Consider the following 22,579-nt stretch of genomic DNA (forward strand, 5'->3'; position numbering starts at 1 on the left):
GTAGTTTTCATCTTAAGTAGCTGGTTAATTAAAATTAATTACTTTGTTTGTGATAGGTACATAATCTGTAAAACAGACATACTTGTTGGAACAGGATTTGATCCATTTTCAATTTCAATGCCTTTTCAGTAAATAGCATGGGTTTTCCCAAAGCATGACTTGTCAGTCTATGAAAATGAGATATGGCACCTAGCAAAAATTTTTAAATTCCGTTTTGCAAATGTAAGTGAATACATTTTTGACTGCTGAAAGTCTGCAACATTATAGATGTTCTGCCTTGACACCATTAAGTGCATCATCTCAACTGCACATGCTCCCATTGGCTCTGTTCTACCTGCTATGGCTTTTGAACTTACTGTTGTAGAGTGTATGATGTTCACTATCTGTCCTGACGATACTATTTGCCTCATGATTTTATATCTTACTCACCCCAATAAACCCTCCATGTCCTTGCGTAGAATTCTGCTCTACCAACTGTCTAGGTGGCGAAGACATAAGTTCTGTTTTGGTGTCGTTTTTTCATTTGTTGCTCAGTTTGTTTTTGGCTCACTTAAAGTAATTTAACTAATCCTCTGGGTCTTTTTAAATCAAAGGAAAACTTTCAGTTGAGAAATAAATGAAAACTGTGTTTTTGATCAATATTATTCTTGTTGAAAGGTCTTATTTTGGACATTAATTGTGTAAAGAGAAAAAAACACAGTATTTGTACCATCAAAGTCCATCTGAACTGTTATGTTGCATTATGCATTTGTACGCACTGGAGACAGGTTGAAAAGTTGTCTTAGCTAGTACTGATTCAAATCTCTTACAAAAAAAAATTCAGAGCCAGTGATGAACTTCAGTATTAATTGTAAGAATTTTAGCTTATTGAAAGCTGACATTACATTGTTATAATTGATTTTAGACTTCTGATTTTCTTTTTTATAAGGTGAGTACATCTTATCCTTGAAAAGTCTTAAGTTCAGTACATTCACTAGTGCTATATCGGAGAAGTTTTGTGACCTCTACTGGGATGACAAACTACTGGAACAGCTGTATGAGGTAGTTAATGGGAATGCTCCACATTCTACATCACTGTAAGTATCCATTACTTCTGTCTTTTTTTAGAACCTCTGAGCAAATGTCCTGGACAATCCCCTTGAGTTTAGAAGTGTGCGAGTTGCGTGCAGACTTGTCTCTTCTGCAGAACTCTGGAACTGACCTGTCCAAAGTTCATGGGGTCAGGAGAAGGAAGCTGCAGAAGCAGCTGTTAGAGGCACACTTGATGTGGCCCCTCCTTTGCTGTAGACCTCAGCAACATAGTCATCATGTTGTGCCAGGAGAGGTGTTGGCTCATTCTTGCACAGGAGCAATGAGCCTTCATCAAGAATTTTCTTCATCAATTAGGACCCAATCTGACCTTTTGGCCAGATATGTCAGCTAAAAGCCAGTCTGTCTCCACCAATCACACATTGAGGCTTGGACCTCAAATTAGGGAGTCCTCAGATACATTGACTTGTAGAGGTGCTCAGGTGCCCACATCCTGACTCAGAGATTTGAACTTGTGGATTAGAGCCATTTCAGAAAATTCCCATTGGAGTAATAATGGGTGTCCACTTGAACATGCATACAATTTCCAAGTTACTGCGCTGTGCAGATACACATTTAAAGTTGTCTCAAAGTCTAATACATTCAAAATTCATCATGAGCTTAGAAATTCAGCTCACAGTTCCTATTTTTCAGGTGGCAGACTCCCTACTAACCCTTCAGTATGATGAATGGGTAGCACACATCTATTATGAAACAGGGTCCACTTCCTGTCATATTGATAAATCTCAAAACATCTGTGTTCAGTGTCCATGCCTGAAGTTGTTGTCCCTTTGCTTATACAAGCAAGAGCTGCAGCATTTGTTTAAGGCTGTCGTGGTGAGCTTGATTTGTCCTGAGGTGATCAGCATCACTACTGGCTCAATTCAGCAACACCAGGAAGCCTGTATGCAGCCTAACAGATAGACATGAAGGGACTTTCTCCGGACTCCCAACAGACAACAAAGAGAGGGTTAACCTCTGTGTGGACTGGGAGAAGCGTAAGAGTCATGTGACATGGAGCAGAGATGCTCCTGTGAGAAAAAATTCTGCTGCTGGCACACCTTTGTGTTACCTCAGTTCCATCTTGTTCATTTTTTTCTAACAATTGTATGAAAATGCACTTAGTATCAAAGTTTTTAAGAGGCACTGTCTAATATTAATTTAGAGTTGTTATATTTATCATTTGTAAACAAATATTATTGTCTTTATTTTCCAGTCAAGTCAAATCAGTAATTTATTAAATATTAATTTATTCTCAACTAAGTCATCTTTGCTTAAAATACTGACTTGATGACTATTGTATGATGTGGTGAAGACATCTTATGTCATTTAAATGACCAGTAGTGCTGAAACTGGATGTGTGGTGATCCTTAGGCAAGGTGTTCTTAATTGCAGTGAAATTTTGGTTGATTAAAACATTTTTCAGAGGAAAATTTGTTACACCACAACTATACAAGATAACTATTAAAACGTCACAAACTGAAATACTGTGTTCACTGCATTAAATCTCCTACAATATACGAGCGGGGATACATCAAGTATGAGGCTGTAAATCACTTTGAGATGCTCTCAGATTATTAAAGGCACTATTTAAGTAGAAATCCTGCTTTCAACTTTCTGTCACTAACCTATCCTGTAACTGAGACAAACAGCTAACCATTTCATATGATGAAATAAAATCACTTGCAAGATTTGCCATGTGATCACAGAATCGCAGAAGTGTTACAGCGCAGAAGGAGGCAGTTTGGCCCATTGTGCCTGCAGTAGTTCATTAAATAAACATCATTATCTTGTGCCTATCTCCTGCTTTTCCCCATACTTTTGCATATTGTTTTTATCCAAATAATCAGCCAATGCCCTTTTGAATGTTCTCAACTGAACCTGCCTCCACAATATTTCCAGTGCATTCCGTACGCAAACTATTTGGTTGTGAAAACATTTTTTCTCACATCATCCTTGCTTCTTTTGCACAGCATTTTAAATCTACACCTTCTTGTTTTTGTTTCTCTCATGAGTGGGCATAGTTTCTCCCTATCTACTCTATCCAGCCCACTCATGACTTTGAAAACCTCCATCTGATCTCCTCTTAACAGTCTCCTCTCCAAGAAGGGTATGCCCAAGCTCATCAATCTGTCCTCATAGCTGAAGTTCTTCGGTCATGGAACCATCCTTGTAAATCCTTTCTGCACTTTCTCCAATCTGTTCACATCTTTCCCATAATGTGGCACCCAGAACTGAACCCAGACTATGAATACCTCTATCTGATCTCCTCTTAACCGTCTCCTCTCCAAGAAGATTATGCCCAAGCTCATCAGCCTGTCCTCATAGCTGAAGTTCCTCAATCATGGAACCATTCTTGTAAATCCTTTCTGCACGTTCTCCAATCTGTTCACATCTTTCCCATGGCACCCAGAACTGTGCACTATATCCCAGCTATAATCTAATAGGTGCCTTATACAAGTTCAATATTACCTCCTTGTTCTTGTAATCCATACCCCTGTTAATAAAGCCAAAGATGCTATATGCTTTACTCACTCTACCTGTCCTGTCCATTCAATGATCTGTGCACATATACACCCAGATCCCTCAAATCCTGAACCACCCTTAGAATTAGAACCCGTACTTTATATTATTTTTCGATGTTCTTCCTACTAAATGCGTCACCTCACACTTCTCTGCATTGAAACTGAGCTGCCACCTATCTGCCCATTCCACCAACTCGCCAATGTTCTTCTAGAATTTTGCATTTCCTTCACACGGTTTACAATTGTTCCAAGATTTTGTCATCTGAAAGATTTGACATTGTCCCCTTCACACCAAACTAAGGTCATTGATATGCATCAGGAAAAGCAGAGGTGCCAGTAGCGACTCCTGGAGATCTCCACTGCCAGCCCGCCTCCATCCGAAAAAATATCCATTGATCATTACTCTCTGTTCCTGTCACTCAGCCAATTCTGTTTCCGCAATGCTACTGACCTTTTTATTCCATGGTTGTTAACATTCCACACAAACCTATTGTAAGGCACCCTCATCGACCCTTTATGTTACCTCTTCAAAAAAACTCCAAGTTAGTTAGCTTGGAAATCTAAAAGCGAAATCATGTTTGACTCTTTCTCATCAACCCAATATTTTTAATGTCACTGTTAATTCTATCCTGATTGATTGTTTTGACAAGCATCCCCTCCAGTGATGTTAAACTAACTGGTCTATATTTGCTGGATTTATCCTTACATCCTTTCTTGAACAAAGATGTAATTTTTGCAAGATTGGAAATTTTAGAACGTAGAACACAGAACAATACAGCGCAGAACAGGTCCTTTGGCCCTTGATGTTGCGCCGACCTGTAAACTAATCTAAGCCCCTCCCCCTACACTATCCCATCATTATCCATATGCTTATCCAAGGACTTTTCTGTGACTTTCCCCCAAGTCTAAAGAAGGCTGAGACATTGTGGCCAGTACTCCTGCAATTTCAACTCTCACTTCCTTCAAAAACCTTGCATGCATCTCATCTGATCCTAGAACATTGTCAAATTTAAGCATTAACAGTTTATCCAAGACTTCTTCCTTATTAGTTCTGAACCCTTCCAGGCCCCTCCTCTATAATCAGGGTCTGTCTTTGGCAGACACTGATGCAAACTATTCATTTACAACCTCGGCCATGCCACTTGCCTGCAGCTGTAAGTCCTCTTTTCCTTCCCAGATCAGCCCAACTGCTCCTTTTAATCACCTTTGCTGATCTATCCATAGACAGCTTTGAGATACCTTTTTATGTTGGATGCCAGTCTTTTCTCGTAACTACTCTTTATTTCTCTTCTTTACTTCCTCACCTCGCCTCTGAATCTTCGATCGTCATCTTGGTTCTCAATTTTATTTTCTGCTTTACGCTTGTCATATGCACATTTTTTCTTCATAATCTTAATTTTGGTCATGTTTGTCATCCAGGGAGCTCTGGAATTGTTTGTTCTACCTTTTCCCGTTTGAGGGAATATGCCTTGAACCATCTCCTCTTTGAAGGTAACCATTTTTCCCATTAACCTGTCATTCCAGTCAATTCTGTTCATGCCCCATTGAACTATGCTCCCTGACAAATGATTTTTTCACTCTGGAATATTGCATGTCATTCTCTGATCACTGTCTTTTGAACATTCCCTGTCTAGTTCCTAAAGTACAACCATTTTAGTTTCAGAACTACAACAAAGGAAAAAGGACCTCTTGACACCTGCATTTGGTAAATTGAAGATCATTTTGTCAGTATTACTCTGATATCAAAACATGCTGATGGGAGGGACTAATGAACTTCAGAAAGTTAAATAATCTAAACATTGCAGAGTAAATATTTGAGAGCAAATAACACTCCTTGTACTTCTTTCACATCACATTCAGGTATATTCTATTTAGGTCTCTCTTTAACTTAATGTCAATTTCCTTTCTTAAAAGCGAAATCTTCAACATTGCTTTTGGCGATCTGTGCTAACCCTGCTTCATTTCTCAGTCTCCAGTGATTTATCTCCTTTTGTGCAGCATGTTAGACCTTGTAATTGTACTGCTGGTGTTCAGTGTGTCTGCATTTTTTTTAATGATGACAAATAGACAAGCGGTTTGATAAAAGCTTCTCAAAATTTACATCAGTGGTAAAATTGGTGGGCCTAAAATGTCATAACCAATGCCCATATCCATGTTTCAACAGAATTTCATCGAGCATCAGTTTAGTATTCATGCAGTTATGCGTTCAAATATGCAGCACATCGAGTTTAGTTGCCATGACAACACAAGGGTATCCTAGGCAACCTGGGTTAAATAAATGGTAAGACAAAATGGAAGAACAAGTGTACCAATTTGCACAGCTTTCTAATTTAAGCATTTAACTATTCAATTATTATCAATACTAATGCTTCTTGAAGGTTTGGCATTTTTAATATTTATTGAAAACCAATTCTCCATCTAATTTCATAAGATTAACTAAAAGATATACTTTTTAAAATAATCAACTAAATAGAACATTTTTGACCACTTCTTTTTATAACTGAATCTACAAGCAGTTAGAGTCATAGAGTTGTACAGCATAGCAACAGACCCTTCCATTCAATTCGGCCATGCACACCCAATATCCTAAATTAATCCAGTTCCATTTGCCAAAATTTGGCCCATGTGTCTCTAAACCCTTCCTATTCATGTACCCATTCAGATGCCATTTAAGTGTTGTAATTGTACCCACCTTCTCCACTTCCTCTGGCAGCTCATGCCATATGTGCACACCCTCTTTGATTAAAAGGTCCCTTAGTGCTTTTTAAATCTTTCCCCTCTCACCTCAAACCTATACCCTGTAGTTCTGAACTCCCCTAACCTGCGGAAAAGACCTTGGTTATTCATCCTATCCATGTCCCTCAAGAAGATCGCCCCTCAGCCTTGGACACTCCAAGGAAAATACCCCCAACTTATTCAGCCTCTCCCTATAGTTCAAACTGTCCAACCCTGGAACATCTAACACAGTTTGATAGATTTTTATTCTAAATTGGTGTAAAGGCGTCACTAAACTGTTACAAATCAAATGATTTGTTTAAAATTATAGATATACTTTTTGAAAGCCATAATTATTTTCTGGAAATACCTCAAAGCCTTTTCCCTATAATTTTAAAAGCAAATTTTCAAAAGGCAAAAGAAAATCTCCGTGTTACAAACAAAATCTATTACAAAACAATAGTTCTAGTCAGATGATATATTTAAGCCCTCATAAAAAAATTCTGGTTGAAAACAGAAAATTGAGCTCTAGTAAAGAGGACTCCAAAGCCATGATGTGAGCATAGGTTTCAATGTGATTGAGGGAGAAATTTATTTGGAAAAGTATTTTTTGATGAACAGAAATCATAGGCAGAGATGAATGGATTTTATTCATGCAGATAAGTGTAATTACTATAGAAAGGAAATTTGGCGGCACACAGCAGAGGATACAGATCAGCCATGTTTCTGTTGCAAAGTAGATTTTGTTGATTGTTGAATGGCCTATTCTGTTTGTGTATTCATGCTACTCTGGCAATGATATTGAAATGGCGAAGGATGCTGATGACTTCTAGGAATGTTATTAGGTTACCAACTGATGTCAAGCCGTAATCAACAGTCATGTGTCAAAGCCAGAGTTGTCAGTTATAAAATATAATCATCAAACTGTGTCTCTCTTTGAGTGCACGTTCTGGCTACCCATTGAACTTACCTCAGTCTTCATTTTTTTATTATTTTCGGCCTATCTCAGTCCATTACATCCTGACTTCTCTGATTGTTATTGTCTATCTTACTTTTTATTTAGTTTCTCTCTCTTTCTGCTCAGCATTTCAGGCTTAAATTTCCTGTGGCCTTTACTCTGTGCCTATTTTGGCATTATCCAAAAGGCCCTTCAAAGCAATCATTATTGCCCATTTGCCCATCTTCCTTTCTGCCAAACCTTCCTACTGAGCATGCTCATTCAACCAACCTGTTCCCTGTTGCATTTCTTCTTTGAATTCTGCCAGTGAATCACTCACCCTTTCCTGCACATTTCTTGCCAGTTGGTATGCTCACTCATTATTGCCATCCACAGCCTTTGTTGATGATTATTGCAATGAAACTTATACAATATGTGACAATATTCTTTATCCGTACCAATGTGAGTCTGTGTCGAATTACTTTTCATCTTTGTTGAATTCAATCTCTATCTCATCTACATGTTTCTACACTTCTCAATTCACTGTGTCCCTCAAGATAAATGTTCTTGCTGATTGTCTTGCCCACAACTAGCCCATTCTGCCTTCAGTGTCTCTTTTCTCCTCTCACTCAAACATTGATAAGGCCATTTTTAACCAAGTCTTTCATCCTTCACTTGTACTTGCATCAACGTACTGCTTTCCATCCAGCTTCTGTGGCATCCCCCTTGGGAAATCCTCTGTGATAGGGTGATAAAAGAAAAGACAGTGCATCAGCATTAGCACAAAGCAGATGATAGTAATTTAGCAATCTGCTTTATACTCGGCCAGAAATTCAGACACTGTCTGAAACTGGTTGCCAATCCATGAACACATGGTTTGCACTTGCCAAAGACTAAATTGGCTCTTTTCTTTGTCACTCTCTGCCATTAACAATTTTCCCATTTCCAGTTATCACGTTTCTGGCATTCATGCCTCTGGTGCCATGTTTGAAGCCTAGCTACCCACCAGTTTAGATGCTGCAAACCAGTAGATGGCCTTATTACTGATGGTACTTGAGCAGCAGTATACAAGACACAACCCTGAGGAAAGGAAGAGATAATGGGAACTGCAGATGCTGGAGAATTCCAAGATAATAAAATGTGAGGCTGGATGAACACAGCAGGCCAAGCAGCATCTCAGGAGCACAAAAGCTCCTGAGATGCTGCTTGGCCTGCTGTGTTCATCCAGCCTCACATTTTATTAACCTGAGGAAAGGAAAGCTTGTTCCCCACCACTTGGACAGTTGCACCCTGGGTCAGTGCTGTGTTCCAAATGAAGTGGGATTTCCAACACTGCAGCAAGATGATTGACCTTCTGCATTTGTGAGAGCATGTGCCACTGTCTTCTCTCTGCTGCCTCTCACTCATTGAGCCACGACTCACTAACACTGGCATTGCACACTGCACATCTCACCAAGGCTCATGAATGACAAGTGTCAGTTCCATGTACCGTATTCATACTACTGCTCTCACCACCTCACCCTCTCAAATACCTAACCCTTTCTGTCCTCCAAATTACTTGCTGTGGAGAGCTCAGCACTCATTGTGTTTTGTGGAGTGGGACTGGTCACTCCCCAATGGGAGAGGATACTGGAACTGTCCGAAGAAGAGCACCAGCTCAGAGACTATCACCTTGGAGAATTCTCTTTGCAGGTTGGACTCAGCTGCACAGTCTGGTGAGCACGTTGCTGATCTGACTCCATAGCTAGTGGAGGAAGTAACTCAGAAGACTGCCAGAGATGAGCCACCTCTTTCAGCCCCAGGCAAAAGGCAATGCCTTGCTCGCAGTCATTAATGACTTTGTCAGACTGTGCAAACAAGCACAGGGACATCAGGCTGGTATATCCAGAGACTGTCGGTAAGATGCATTGAGCAATCCATGTTCTCTGCTGTCTCTGCCATATGTACATCTGGCTGTCTGCACAGACAGATGTCACCCAGCCAGTGTGGAAACCCAGGTGCAGCACATTCAGTGTCCATTGAATGTGCACACAGAGCTGCACTGCATTGCTGTAGCTGTCGGTGATTAGCATCAGTGGCCAGGTTAGAACATAGAACATAGAACATAGAACAGTACAGCACAGAACAGGCCCTTCAGCCCCCAATGTTGTGCCAACCATTGATCCTCATGTATACACCCTCAAATTTCTGTGACCATATGCATGTCCAGCAGTCTCTTAAATGAACCCAGTGACCTTGCTTCCACAACTGCTGCTGGCAACGCATTCCATGCTCTCACAACTCTCTGTGTAAAGAACCCGCCTCTGACATCCCCTCTATACTTTCCACCAACCAGCTTAAAACTATGACCCCTAGTGCTAGCCATTTCTGCCCTGGGAAATAGTCTCTGGCTATCAACTCTATCTATGCCTCTCATTATCTTGTATACCTCAGTTAGGTCCCCTCTCCTCCTCCTTTTCTCCAATGAAAAGAGACCGAGCTCAGTCAACCTCTCTTCATAAGATAAGCCCTCCAGTCCATCCAGCATCCTAGTAAACCTCCTCTGAACCCTCTCCAAAGCATCCACATCTTTTCTATAATAGGGCGACCAGAACTGGACGCAGTATTCCAAGTGCGGTCTAACCAAAGTTTTATAGAGCTGCAACAAGATCTCACGACTCTTAAACTCAATCCCCCTGTTAATGAAAGCCAAAACACCATATGCTTTCTTAACAACCCTGTCCACTTGGGTGGCCATTTTAAGGGATCTATGTATCTGCACACCAAGATCCCTCTGTTCCTCCACACTGCCAAGAATCCTATCCTTAATCCTGTACTCAGCTTTCAAATTCGACCTTCCAAAATGCATCACCTCGCATTTATCCAGGTTGAACTCCATCTGCCACCTCTCAGCCCATCTCTGCATCCTGTCAAAGTCCCGCTGCAGCCTACAACAGCCCTCTATACTGTCAACGACACCTCCGACCTTTGTGTCGTCTGCAAACTTGCTGACCCATCCTTCAATCCCCTCATCCAAGTCATTAATAAAAATTACAAACAGTAGAGGCCCAAGGACAGAGCTCTGTGGAACCCCACTCACCACTGACTTCCAGGCAGAATATTTTCCTTCTACTACCACTCGCTGTCTTCTGTTGGCCAGCCAATTCTGTATCCAGACAGCTAAGTTCCCCTGTATCCCTTTCCTCCTGACCTTCTGAATGAGCGTACCATGGGGAACCTTATCAAATGCCTTACTGAAGTCCATATACACCACATCCACAGCTCGACCCTCATCAACTTTTCTAGTCACATCCTCAAAGAACTCGATAAGGTTTGTGAGGCATGACCTACCCCTCACAAAGCCGTGTTGACTGTATTTGATCAAGCCATGCTCTTCCAGATGGTCATAAATCCTATCCCTCAGAATCCTTTCTAACACCTTGCAGACGACAGACGTGAGACTTACTGGTCTGTAATTGCCGGGGATTTCCCTATTTCCTATCTTGAAGAGAGGAATTACATTTGCCTCTCTCCAGTCCTCAGGTACAATTCCAGTGGAGAGCGAGGATGCAAAGATCTTCGCAAGTGGCGAAGCAATTGCATTTCTCGCTTCCCAAAGCAGCCGAGGACAAATCTGGTCCGGGCCTGGCGACTTGTCAATCTTAATGTTTGACAAAATTTTCAACACATCAGCTTCCTCTATCTCTATCCATTCCAGCATGCACACCTGCTCTTCAAAGGTTTCATTCACTACAAAGTTTGTTTCTTTCGTAAAGACAGAAGCAAAAAACTCATTTAGGGCTTTCCCTACCTCCTCAGACTCCACACACCAGTTCCCTGTGCTATCCCTGATCGGCCCTACTCTTTCTTTGACCATTCTCTTATTCCTCACATAAGTGTAAAATGCCTTTGTGTTTCCCCTGATTCCTTCTGCCAAGCCTTTCTCGTGCCCCCTCCTGGCTCTCCTCAGGCCATTTTTGAGCTCCTTCCTTGCCTGCATGTGATCCTCTCTAGCTGAACTTGACCCTAGCTTCCTCCACCTTATGTAAGCTACCTTCTTCCTTTTCACAAGAAGCTCCACCGCTCTCGTCATCCAAGGTTCCTTTATCTTACCCCTTCTTGCCTGTCTCAGAGGGACATATTTACTCATCACTTGCAACAACTGTTCCTTAAACAGTCTCCACATGTCTATAGTTCCCTTACCATGGAACAATTGCTCCCAGTCCATGCTTCCTAACTCATGTCTAATTGCGTCATAGTTTCCTCTTCCCCAATTAAATATCCTCCCATTTTGCCTCATCCTCTCCTTCTCCATAGCTATGTAGAATGTGAGGCAGTTATGGTCACTATCACCAAAATGCTCTCCCACCACAAGATCTGATACCTGCCCCGGCCCGTTTCCGAGCACCAAGTCTAGAATGGCCTCTCCCCTCGTCGGCCTGTCAACGTACTGCGTTAGGAAACCCTCCTGAACACACCTTACAAAAACAGCTCCATTCAAATCTTCTGCTCGAAGGAGGTTCCAATCAATATTAGGAAAGTTAAAGTCACCCATTACAACAACCCTACTGCGTGCACACTTTTCCAAAATCTGTCGACCTATGGTTAGAGGGGCCAAGGCATTTTGGCCTCACTCCAGGTGCACTTTCTTAATAGGGAGGCAAGGTAGTGCCAGCAGGTACCCATAAAAAGGAAGAGTGACACACAGGACACTCCAGAGCTGCCCTGTCCCCCTTCCTCCCCCTCACCTGTGATCCCAAATCCTGCAAAATTTAAACCGACAAGTGTGAGCTTGCATTTGGGCAAGAGACTTTCTGTGGACGTGGACCCCCTTAAACCAAAGGCACCTGAGGCCAACTGCCCACTCCCACCAATAGGACCAACTGCAGAGCAGGCTCTCTCCACCCCACCTTTGGAGTTTAGGACTGCACCTGTGATCAAGTATGTGGATGAGGGAAGTTCAGTTCATGTCATGTATATGAATTTTAGCAAAGCTTTTGACAAGGTCACAAATGGGAGACTGATGAAGAAAGTTAAAGCACATGGAGCTAAGGGAAATTTGGCAAAATGTATCAGAAACCGGCTTAGTCTTAGGACACAAAGGGTCGTGATAGAAGGCTGTTTGAGTGCCTGGAGGTCAGTGTTCGGTGGTGTGCCGCAAGGATCAGTACTGAACCCTTATTGTTTGTTATATACATAAATGATATATATGAAAATGTGGAAAGAATACTACGCAAATTTGCAGATGACAACAAGATTGGTAGAGTGGTTAATAGTGAAGAAGATGGTTGTAAATAACAGGGAGATATAGATGCGTTGGTCAGATGGGCAGACCAACAGCAGATGGTATTTAACCCTATTAAGAGCTAGGTGAGGCATTTCAGAATAAGAAGCAAGATGAGGGAGTATTTAATGAATGGCAGGACACTGGGTAGCTCAGAGGAACAGAAGGAGCTTGGGGTAATTATTCACAGATCCCTGAAGTCAGCAGAGCATGTGAATAGGATAATCAAGAAGGCATATGGGTCACTTGTTTTCATCAATTGTGGCTAGAGTATAAGAGCAAGGAGGCATGTTGGAGTTGTACAGTGTTGGTCAGGCCACAGCTAGAGCACTGTGTGCAGTTCTGGTTACCTTGCTACAGAAAAGATGTGAAGTGCTAGAGGAGGGGACAGAGGAGGTTCACCAGGATGGTGCCTAGAGTGGAGGAATTGAGCTATGAGGAGAAACTGGATAGGCTTGGATTGTTTTCTTTAGAACAGAGAAAACTGAGGGGGGACATGACTGAGGTGTATGTGATTATGAGGCATGTGGATAGGGTGAATAGAAGCAGCTGTTCTCCTTGGTTGAGGGGTCAATCACAAGAGGGCATAGTTTTAGGGTAAGAGGCAGGAGATTCAGAGGGGATTTGAGGAACAAAAACCTTTTCACTCAGTGGGTGGTGGGAATCTGGAATGCATTGCCTGGGAAGGTAGTGGAAGCTGCGTAACGCACAACCTTTAAAAAATATTTGGATGAGTACTTCAAATATCAGAAGATTCAAGTGCAGCAAATTGGGATTAGCATGCATCTGGTGGTAGTTATGCTGGAGCAGACTCAATCGGCCGAAAGGCCTTTTCTGTACTATATCAATCTATGAACACAGACAAAGCAGGAGGTAGAGGGAAAAGAAAAGTTACTGAGGACACATGGACATCATTGTAAGTAACTTTCACTATATATTCACTTACATTTTTAAAGCATCTGCTGCAATATAATTTTCACTGGTGAACCTGGTTAAATCACTCTCACTTGAGAGATGAACAGCCTCTTCAAACCTTCCAAGGATGAAAGAAGTTTTAATGGCCAGCCAGAGATAATAAGAACTGCCGATGCTGGAGTCAGAGATATCACAGTGTGCAGCTCGACCCGAAACGTCAGCTTTCCTGCTCCTTTAATGGCCAGTGTTGCTCATCTCCCACAAACAGCTAACTCCTTGAGCAGTGACTTTGAAGACTGTAGCTAAGGCATTGCATTTTAATATGACAACACTGAAGCTTAGTGCAATGTGCAGGGAACATAGTGGGGCCTGACCTGCACAAATCATTCCATTCCTTAGCTTCCAGCAGCCATCCCCTGTATTGGTGATGGGTCCCCAGTGTATGAGGGTCATGGAGGCTATCAGGATATTTGGTGCAAACCTTTAGTGAATGCTGGTCACATATGGTTTGAACCTTGATCGAGCAGATGCCTTTTCCAATGACAGACTTTGGAGGTTGGTGATAGCTTGCCCTTAAGGCAATGTGAGTGGATGTGGACAATTCTAGGCAGTGGGGAAGCTTATGAAGAGCTATGTTGTGGGTAAAATGGCATCAGTGATATCCCACATTATGTATAGTTCAAGGATGGGAGAGAGGGCACACATGTTTTCAGTTGCTCTTTCAAATAATCCACTTGCATAAACATTCAGTGAAGCATTAACCCAGATGACCACCAGGATGGGATTGTTACCTCGTTCTTCTGAGAGCAAGTCTTCTTCCTCCAGCGAATGATGTGATTTGGAGACAATAGACCAGGACGTCACTAATCAGCACCTGAGCCTGAATTAAATGGCAGCCAGTCCTGTAGATACAGGGTCTCACCATATTTTCAGCAAATGCTTGTCCCTCTGGAAGCTGTGCAGATTGTTGTTTTTGCTGATCAATTTCATGATTAACCTCTCTGATGAAGCGTCTAGGCCCGAAACGTCAGCTTTTGTGCTCCTGGGATGCTGCTTGGCCTGCTGTGTTCATCCAGCTTCATGCTTTGTTTTCATGATTGCAGTCTGTTTCTACATTTGGAACAGCACCAAGCTCACAATGACTCCTGCATCAATGCACTCCATATAAGTTCCTGAGCAGACAATCTATCAGGATTGTCCGAAAGATGATCTTACTCCAGTAACTCCTAATCTTAAATCCCGCATTGTGGAGCTTTATGTTATGCCCTCACACACTGTGGCGTAACAGCATTACAAAGAGATCATTGTCATTCTTTCATTAGGAGCTTGAGGGATGTGACCTTATCCAATTTGATGTTAGATAATCAATGTTTTCTGTGTGAAGAATTCAGCTAGTAAACAACTAAGATTGCCCTCCTCAAAAAGAATAGGATCCCTTCTACATCACAGTCCATGTTCTTGAATAATTACCATTTGTTGTTTGAATCTGACAGAAGCAATGTATCATCTTACAGAGCTTGCTGTGAAAATTGGCTGTGAAATCAGAATTTCAGGTTTGACTTTAAAGTCCCTTGTTCTGATTACAGTTGCTTAGCTGACATGACCAGGAGGCAGTTAGTGAGCACAGTTTCATCACTGAGCTTGCTTGGGGCCATAATTCTTCATGTGCATTCTTCAACCTGCTGCTGAAGGGCAAATTGAAGCCAGATGAGGGGCTTTACTGAAGCAGTGAAAGCATGATTCTTGCCATTCCAAGAATTTTACTCTACCCCGAAGGAAAAATATCTGTAACTTACTCTCTCCATTTTGGTTGTGGTGTCAGTCATTCTGTGTAATTATTGTATTGTTGACTTTCTATCCAATGTGACAGCATTCCACATTGGTTCAGTTTGTCATTCTGCAAACTCTACCTGCAATACATGGATTATCCCATTCATTTTGTTCTGTTTTGTCTTGCTTTCCCTGTGGCCCCATGACCTTTCAACCTCTACCCATTTCCATTGATCCTCTTTTCCTAACTGCTACTGTCCCCACTTTACTACAGAGTCTCTGACTTTGGAAACTTCCATGTGCCTTTGTTGACTGCAGCCTACCCATGTCGAGTACAAAAATACTGCGATCTGTTCCAACCCACTTCTGGAGCTCCTGGACCCCTCCTACTCACAATGAGGCCCCACCCTACTGTCTCATTTTGCCTCATCACTGTCACCATTCATTCAGCAATCCAGTAAAATGAAGACTGTCTCTGATATCTCATGGACTGTCCCTTGATAAACCTTTAGTTTTTATTGACCAAATCCCCAGGGTGGACCGTGGCCTACTTCCAGACTAACCTGGAAAGAAATTTTCAACTGACCATGGCCACCTCCTCCACCAGACTGCTGCATCAGTAGCATTCCATCCAATGCACCTGTGATCACTTGGACTGACTTACAAAACTGACTGTGGCCCAGTCCCCAGACTGCAAGGCCACAGATCTCCAGACTCCAGTGGACCAAAACCTGACTAGCCATGGCAAGCCCCTTGACTGTTTCTGCCGTACTCCCTGCCTGACCATAGTCCCCTTCTTCCCACTGAAAACTGTTTTGCCTTGGCAATCACATCTGGCCAGAGACTTGAAGCACTTGCCTTGTGTGTCACATAAGCTGCTTGCTGTCAGTGTGAGATAATGAAATGTGAGGCTGGATGAACACAGCAGGCCCAGCAGCATCTCAGGAGCACAAAAGCTGACGTTTCGGGCCTAGACCCTTCATTAGCTGTCAGTGTGAATTTGCTTTAGCAGTGACACACAGTGGAATGAACCCCTTCCACCCCATCTGATGAATAGATTGACTATTTAGTCATCCCCTCCATCGGAAGCTGCCTGCCTCTCCCTTTGTATCAAAGAACAATGCAAGTCAGAGAGGCTGGCAGCTTGTTACTGAGCACTCGAGACCCTGGCCATTAATAAAGCGGCGAGACCCACAGAAAGGCTGGCAGCTTCCAACTAAACAATACAATGAGAACTAAGAAAGCAATCTAAGAGCCATTCAGATGCATGAGATGCATGTGTGTCCCTGAATGATAAGTAACCTGGAGAAACATGAAAATCATAGGTGTCTCTGCATTCCACTGTAAAGTGTTGAGGGGCTGGAGTGGTATGGGAGCTGATCTGACAGCAGGCATATTGATATGGTAGGATTGGTGATTTGCTGATCCCAAATACCATAGACAAGTAGTGAAGGAGAAGGTGCCTATGGAATATGCAGGGAGGTTGTGGAAAAGTAGTTCCATGATAGCTGGGACAAGTGTTCAGTGAGCTGCAGTCACCACGAACCCAATCCAATTTACATGTCAGAAATTTGTACCATATAGTTTCTCTGTGAAGGACAAGAGAAATTCAAACGACATACAGATAAAACAAGCTGGGGCTTTAATGAGATACAAATGGGAAGCACTAAATGAATATTTTTCGACAGTATTCACTCTAGAAAACGACAATGTTGTTCGAGGAGAATACTGAGATACAGGCTACTAGACTAGGTGGGATTGAGGTTCACAAGGAAGAGGTATTAGAAATCCTACAGAGTGTGAAGATAGATAAATCCCCTGGGACGGATGGGATTTATCCTCGGATCCTCTGGGAAGCCAGGGAGGAGACTGCCGAGCCTTTGGCATTGATCTTTAACTCATCATTGTCTACAGGAATAGTGCCAGATGACTGGAGGATAGCAAATGTGGTTCCCCTGTTTAAGAAGGGGAGTAGAGACAACCCTGGTAATTATAGACCAGTGAGCCTTACTTCAGTTGTTGGTAAAGTGTTGGAAAATGTTGTAAGAGATAGGATTTATAATCAGCTAGAAAAGAATAAATTGATTAGGGATAGTCAGCACGGTATTGTGAAGGGTAGGTCGTACCTCACAAACCTTATTGAGTTCTTTGAGAAGGTGACCAAACAGGTAGATGAGAGTAAACCGGTTGATGTGGTGTATATGGATTTCAGCAAGGCATTCGATAAGGTTCCTCACAGTAGGCTATTGTACAAAATGCGGAGGAATGGGATTGTGGGAGATATAGCAGTTTGGATCGGAAATTGGCTTGCTGAAAGAAGACAGGGTGGTGGTTGATGGGAAATGTTCATCCTGGAGTCCAGTTACTAGTGGTGTACCGCAAGGGTCGGTGTTGGGCCCACTGCTGTTCATCATTTTTATAAACGACCTGGTTGAGAGCGTAGAAGGATGGGTTAGTAAATTTGCAGACGACACTAAGGTCGGTGGAGTTGTGGATAGTGACGAAGGATGTTGTAGGTTACAGAGAGACATGGATAGGCTGCAGAGCTGGGCTGAGAGGTGGCAAATGGAGTTTAATGCAGACAAGTGTGAGGTGATGCACGTTGGTAGGAGTAACCAGAAGGCAAAGTACAGGGCTAATGGTAAGATTCTTAGTAGTGTAGATGAGCAGAGAGATCTCGGTGTCCATGTACACAGATCCTTGAAAGTTGCCACCCATGTTGACAGGGCTGTTAAGAAGGCATACAGTGTTTTAACTGTTATTAATAGAGGGATCGAGTTCCAGAACCACAAGGTTATGCTGCAGCTGTACAAAACTCTGGTGCGGCCGCACTTGGAGTGTTGCGTACAGTTCTGGTCACTGCATTATAAGAAGGATGTGGAAGCTTTGGAAAGGGTGCAGAGGAGGTTTACTAGGATGTTGCCTGGTATGGAGGGAAGGTCTTACGAGGAAAGGCTGAGGGACTTGAGGCTGTTTTCATTAGAGAGAAGAAGGTTGAGAGGTGACTTAATTCAGACATATAAGATAATCAGAGGCTTAGATAGGGTGGATAGGGAGAGCCTTTTTCCTAGGATGGTGATGGCGAGCACAAGGGGATATAGCTTTAAATTGAGGGGTGAAAGACATAGGACAGATGTCAGAGGTAGTTTCTTTACTCAGAGTAGTAAGGGAATGGAACACTTTGCCTGCAATGGTCATAGATTCGCCAACTTTAAGTACATTTAAGTCGTCATTGGACAAGCATATGGACGTACATGGAATAGTGTAGGTTAGATGGGCTTGAGATCGGTATGACAGGTCAGCACAACATCGAGGGCCAAAGGGCCTGTACTGTGCTGTAATGCTCTATGATCTATGTTGTATGTTCTATGTTCTAAATGCATAGAAGTACAATAGTCACCGCTTGACAATGAGATTCTGAAACTGCCATTCAAGTTTTGAGGGGAAAATCCAGAAAGGGTGAGGGTTAGGACTGAGATTTTCTCAACACTGGTTTTCTCATTTTTATTATACTTGCTCTCTCTGCATGAGGGAAGGGAAAACTCCACCTTTATAGACTTGCTCTCTTTTAAAAATAACGATATATATGATTTTACTTAAACATGATACCATATAGACCATTAAAGGAGGTGAAGAAGATATTATCTTAGTACAGCTCAGTGGTGGATCCCAGGAAATGTGCTGCTCAATCAAAATTCAAGTTTAAGATGAGAAGGAGGAGAACACATGTAAGACAGTGCCTGATAAAACAGATTTTAACAAGTTATTTTTGGCATGATGCCAGAAATAAAAGAGAAAACTTTATAACATTGAAATACCAGAAACCTCTCCACATGTTTTTCCTCCTGATATTCACCTTTTAAAAGCACTTTGGTCAGAATGTAAAGCATAACAGAGATAACTAAGTGGTAGGACTGAAGCTTGCGGTAGTGAAGTGCAAGTTGTGTCAGGTTTCTTATAGAGGGCATTTTGCTTCATCTTTCCAATTGGCCTTATTAACTACTTAGTGAACCACTGTAGTAACCCTCATGCCCAATTCTATCCCCATCTTAAGATTTGTCATTCCAGGGACAACTCAGCAATCCCAGAGGCCTATCAAAAGAACAGCAGCCCTTCTGCCTATTCCCATCTTTGAAGGACCACTGTGCACCTTACACTAGTGTTGGCACACTGACACTGCCCCTCACAGCAGCCAAGAGGCCAGGCTGCTCATGGCATGTAACATGGCGCATGGCTAACACTCCCTTGCACGTCAGCCCTATTCTCTTACCCTTGTCACTTTTCAACCACCATACTACTTTAGCTCAGTTGGCTGATGGTGGGTTTGTGAAGCAGAGTGACGCCAACAGCAAGGGTTTAATTTTTCCAATTGGCTGTTACAGTTGAAGGACTCTCCTTCTCAACCTGTCCCCTCTCCTGAGGCGCATGACCCTTAGGTTGAGTCACCACCTGCGATAGGGTTAGGGTTAGGGTTAGGTCTTTCTCTAATGAGACAGCAGCACTATGGTGACTTCAGCTGCTACGCTCTCCCCAGTGGGAACAGCTTGTCATTGCCCATGCAGACAAGAATTGACAATTCCAAGCATCAGCTTTTGTTTACAGCTACACATACAAACTGATAAAGGCCACAACTTGCCACCCCCCCCCCCCCCCCCCCCACCACCGCCACGCCATTGCACATTGGTATCATGAGCAGTGACTATTTTACAGACCAACGACTCCCTGTTACAACAAACTCTCAACCACTGAAACCAGGTATCAATTAGCTCCTTCTCGAAAGAATGCTCCCCTCACCCGAGTTCCTCACTAGCCAACATGCCACCTTGTTGATCCAATTATCCGGCCTTTACTGGAGGGTCACCGTCATCCCCCCTGCCCCTCATACTTCTCCCCTACACCCGAGACCAGTCCAAGCAGTGAAACCACATCTTCAGCAGCCCCATGTTTTGCTCCACCACAGCTCTGGTTAAGACAGTTATTACACAGTGCTGTCATTGGCCATGGTCACAGTGGGCATCTCTTGACTCTCAGTAACCAGGCTTTGTAAGGTACCAGGACTCTGTCAAACACACCAGGTATGCAAGAGTGCCCCACGATGGAGCAGTGGTTGCAATTGCCTGGGTTGTGGGCGCACATTTCCAAGAAATGGTAACAGTGATTGCAGATCACCTGAATGTTAATGGAATTAAGCATTTCCTGGTGATGAATTCTGCAGTGTTGTGATACCACCCTCTCAGTGTTACGTGTGTACGGTTGATAGCACTCTGCACCTGGAGAAAGCAAGATGTGGTGCCAAACCTTACTGCCCGGGCTGCAGCACGGATCTTGTGAACCAGTGTGATCCTGCTCTGACACATTTGTGGGTGCAAATCCCACTGAGGTCACCCATCATTCCCTGGAAGGAACCAGATGCATGGAGGTCCAAAGCAGATATCACCTTCACAGTCACGAGGAGAGGATGGCCAATACTAACATCCAGTATAGTTCCATCACAGTGAAGTGAGCTTTGGACCACGAGAGAATGAGTCTTGGAAATTACTATGGAACCTGCACCAACACTGTACTTTGCCCATCCAAAGGAAATAGATATGGGACTGAAAATGTTTCGGCCTCCTGCATATACACCACATTCAGAGGGGCTACTGTAGACTGGTGCTGCTGCTGGGTTTGTCATTGGTCCTGGCATTTTCAGGTAGGCTGCCACAACAAGCAACATGCCACCAGCAATAGGGCACAGGACTGTCAGTAGAAATGACCCACATTGGGAATGCAAAGAGTGAAAGACGCTTTTAGGTGTCTGACGAGTCATTGGTGGCATTCTCTGTGAATGAAGGGTGCACACACTCCTCCAGACAACGAGACAAGCTGCATCCTGAAAACAAAGGTAATACCTCTATCATTCATTTAGCTTCAATGTGCAACAACTTGGTGAAGATGCCACCATTTGAAAGACCAGCACATTACTTCTCATGGGAGTGCCTCTGAACACCTTCCTATCCCAGAGCCACATCAGTGCTTCAACTCTCAGTTGCATTCAGTACAGACCATTGCTAAACTGATCTTCCTCCCACAGTCCCCTCAGATAATTGATGGCCAGCACTGGCTTCTTTTTAAGTTATTATTGCTAATGTCAGGATGATTGAGCTGCCAATGTTCATTTTGTAGGGACCAATGGTATTGTGCAAATCACCTTTGTCAGCATTTGATCTAAGCACGTTCATTCTGCATGCATTGCAAATGAGCAAAGAAATGACTATGAATGAAAAGTAGCTACAGCTGTAGCTGAGACAATGGCCACTTTACCTTTACTGTATCCCCATTAACCTTGAACTACTCTCATAACCCATTTCCTCCCACCACCAGCTGAGACCCATTGTTGAGATCCAAAATACTGAACTCGCCACTCAATTGTCCTCCTTGCGTTCGAACCCTGACATTACATCGGAATGATACCCCTCCTGGTCCTTTACACTCCCATGTGGAGGCCCTGGCCTTGGTCACTGCCAATAACTGCCTCCCATCACCGTAGCTCCCCACGGCCTAGATGCTGATCAGCCTACCCCGCATACATCTCACGATCACTTCTGACGTCATCCCTGTCCCCGCTTCCTCAAATGCTTCTGGTTACCCCCCATCCCTTTAGCTGTAATCCCCCTGCCCTGTTTGGTATAATCTGCCACAGCCTCTCCAGGCCCTTCTTTGCACCCACCTGAATCATCATTAGACCTTCAGACCTCTGACCAGCTATGACAATCAGTCCAATGAGCAGACTCCTGGCTGTTGTATTTGCAGTTCCCTGACAATATGCAATGTGCAATATGTACTTCTCTTGACAGCTTACTGCTGACCCCACAGGATTGACCATTGCCCACTCCCCAAGTTGTTCATTGGACATAACCTTGGACTGTACTTGACCCAAGCAGATGAATGACCATGGCCAAGTCTGTGGATTGCACCCATGACTGACAGTACTGGGAGGACCCAGCCAGAAAGCGACCTCACCTTAACTGGACTGAGGGCTCGCCCCCGTTCAGATACCAACATGGCCATTTGATTGAATAAATATCCAAAGTGCTTGTTGCATGGACAGCTGGCACATTCGCTAGGTGTTACAGCGATGTCCCAGTGTGTCATGCAGCAAAACATTTCCCCCAGCCCCTGGACAGATTCTCACTGACAACCTCACCGAGCAGCTGTCTGTGTATCCGTGAAAAAGTGCATGTTAATATAGCAGTACTGACAGTCTTAGCCTCTCGCTGAAGTGCCAACATGCTAACTGGCATGGCATGGCAAGGCATGGATGCTTGGATCATGCTGGTAGGTGGAAAATGAGTGAGTGCTAAGAGGGAAAGCCAGCAGTCCTGAGACACAGCGTGGCCCATTCTG

The 22,579-nt window shown here is 43.3% G+C and overlaps 1 protein-coding gene across 4 annotated transcripts in view; it reads left to right on the forward strand.

Moving 5' to 3' along the window:
* LOC125461975 (kinase non-catalytic C-lobe domain-containing protein 1) overlaps positions 1 to 22,579 on the forward strand; it is a 195,557-nt gene that overhangs the window by 122,989 nt on the left and 49,989 nt on the right. For all 4 annotated transcript variants that reach the window (XM_048551413.2, XM_048551414.2, XM_048551415.2 and 1 more), the window contains one exon: positions 929 to 1,076. In XM_048551413.2, coding sequence (XP_048407370.1) covers positions 929 to 1,076 — 148 coding nt within the window. The remainder of the gene's footprint in view (positions 1 to 928; positions 1,077 to 22,579) is intronic.

This window comes from Stegostoma tigrinum, chromosome 20 (assembly GCF_030684315.1).
Source record: "Stegostoma tigrinum isolate sSteTig4 chromosome 20, sSteTig4.hap1, whole genome shotgun sequence".
Classification (NCBI taxonomy): Eukaryota; Metazoa; Chordata; class Chondrichthyes; order Orectolobiformes; family Stegostomatidae; genus Stegostoma; species Stegostoma tigrinum.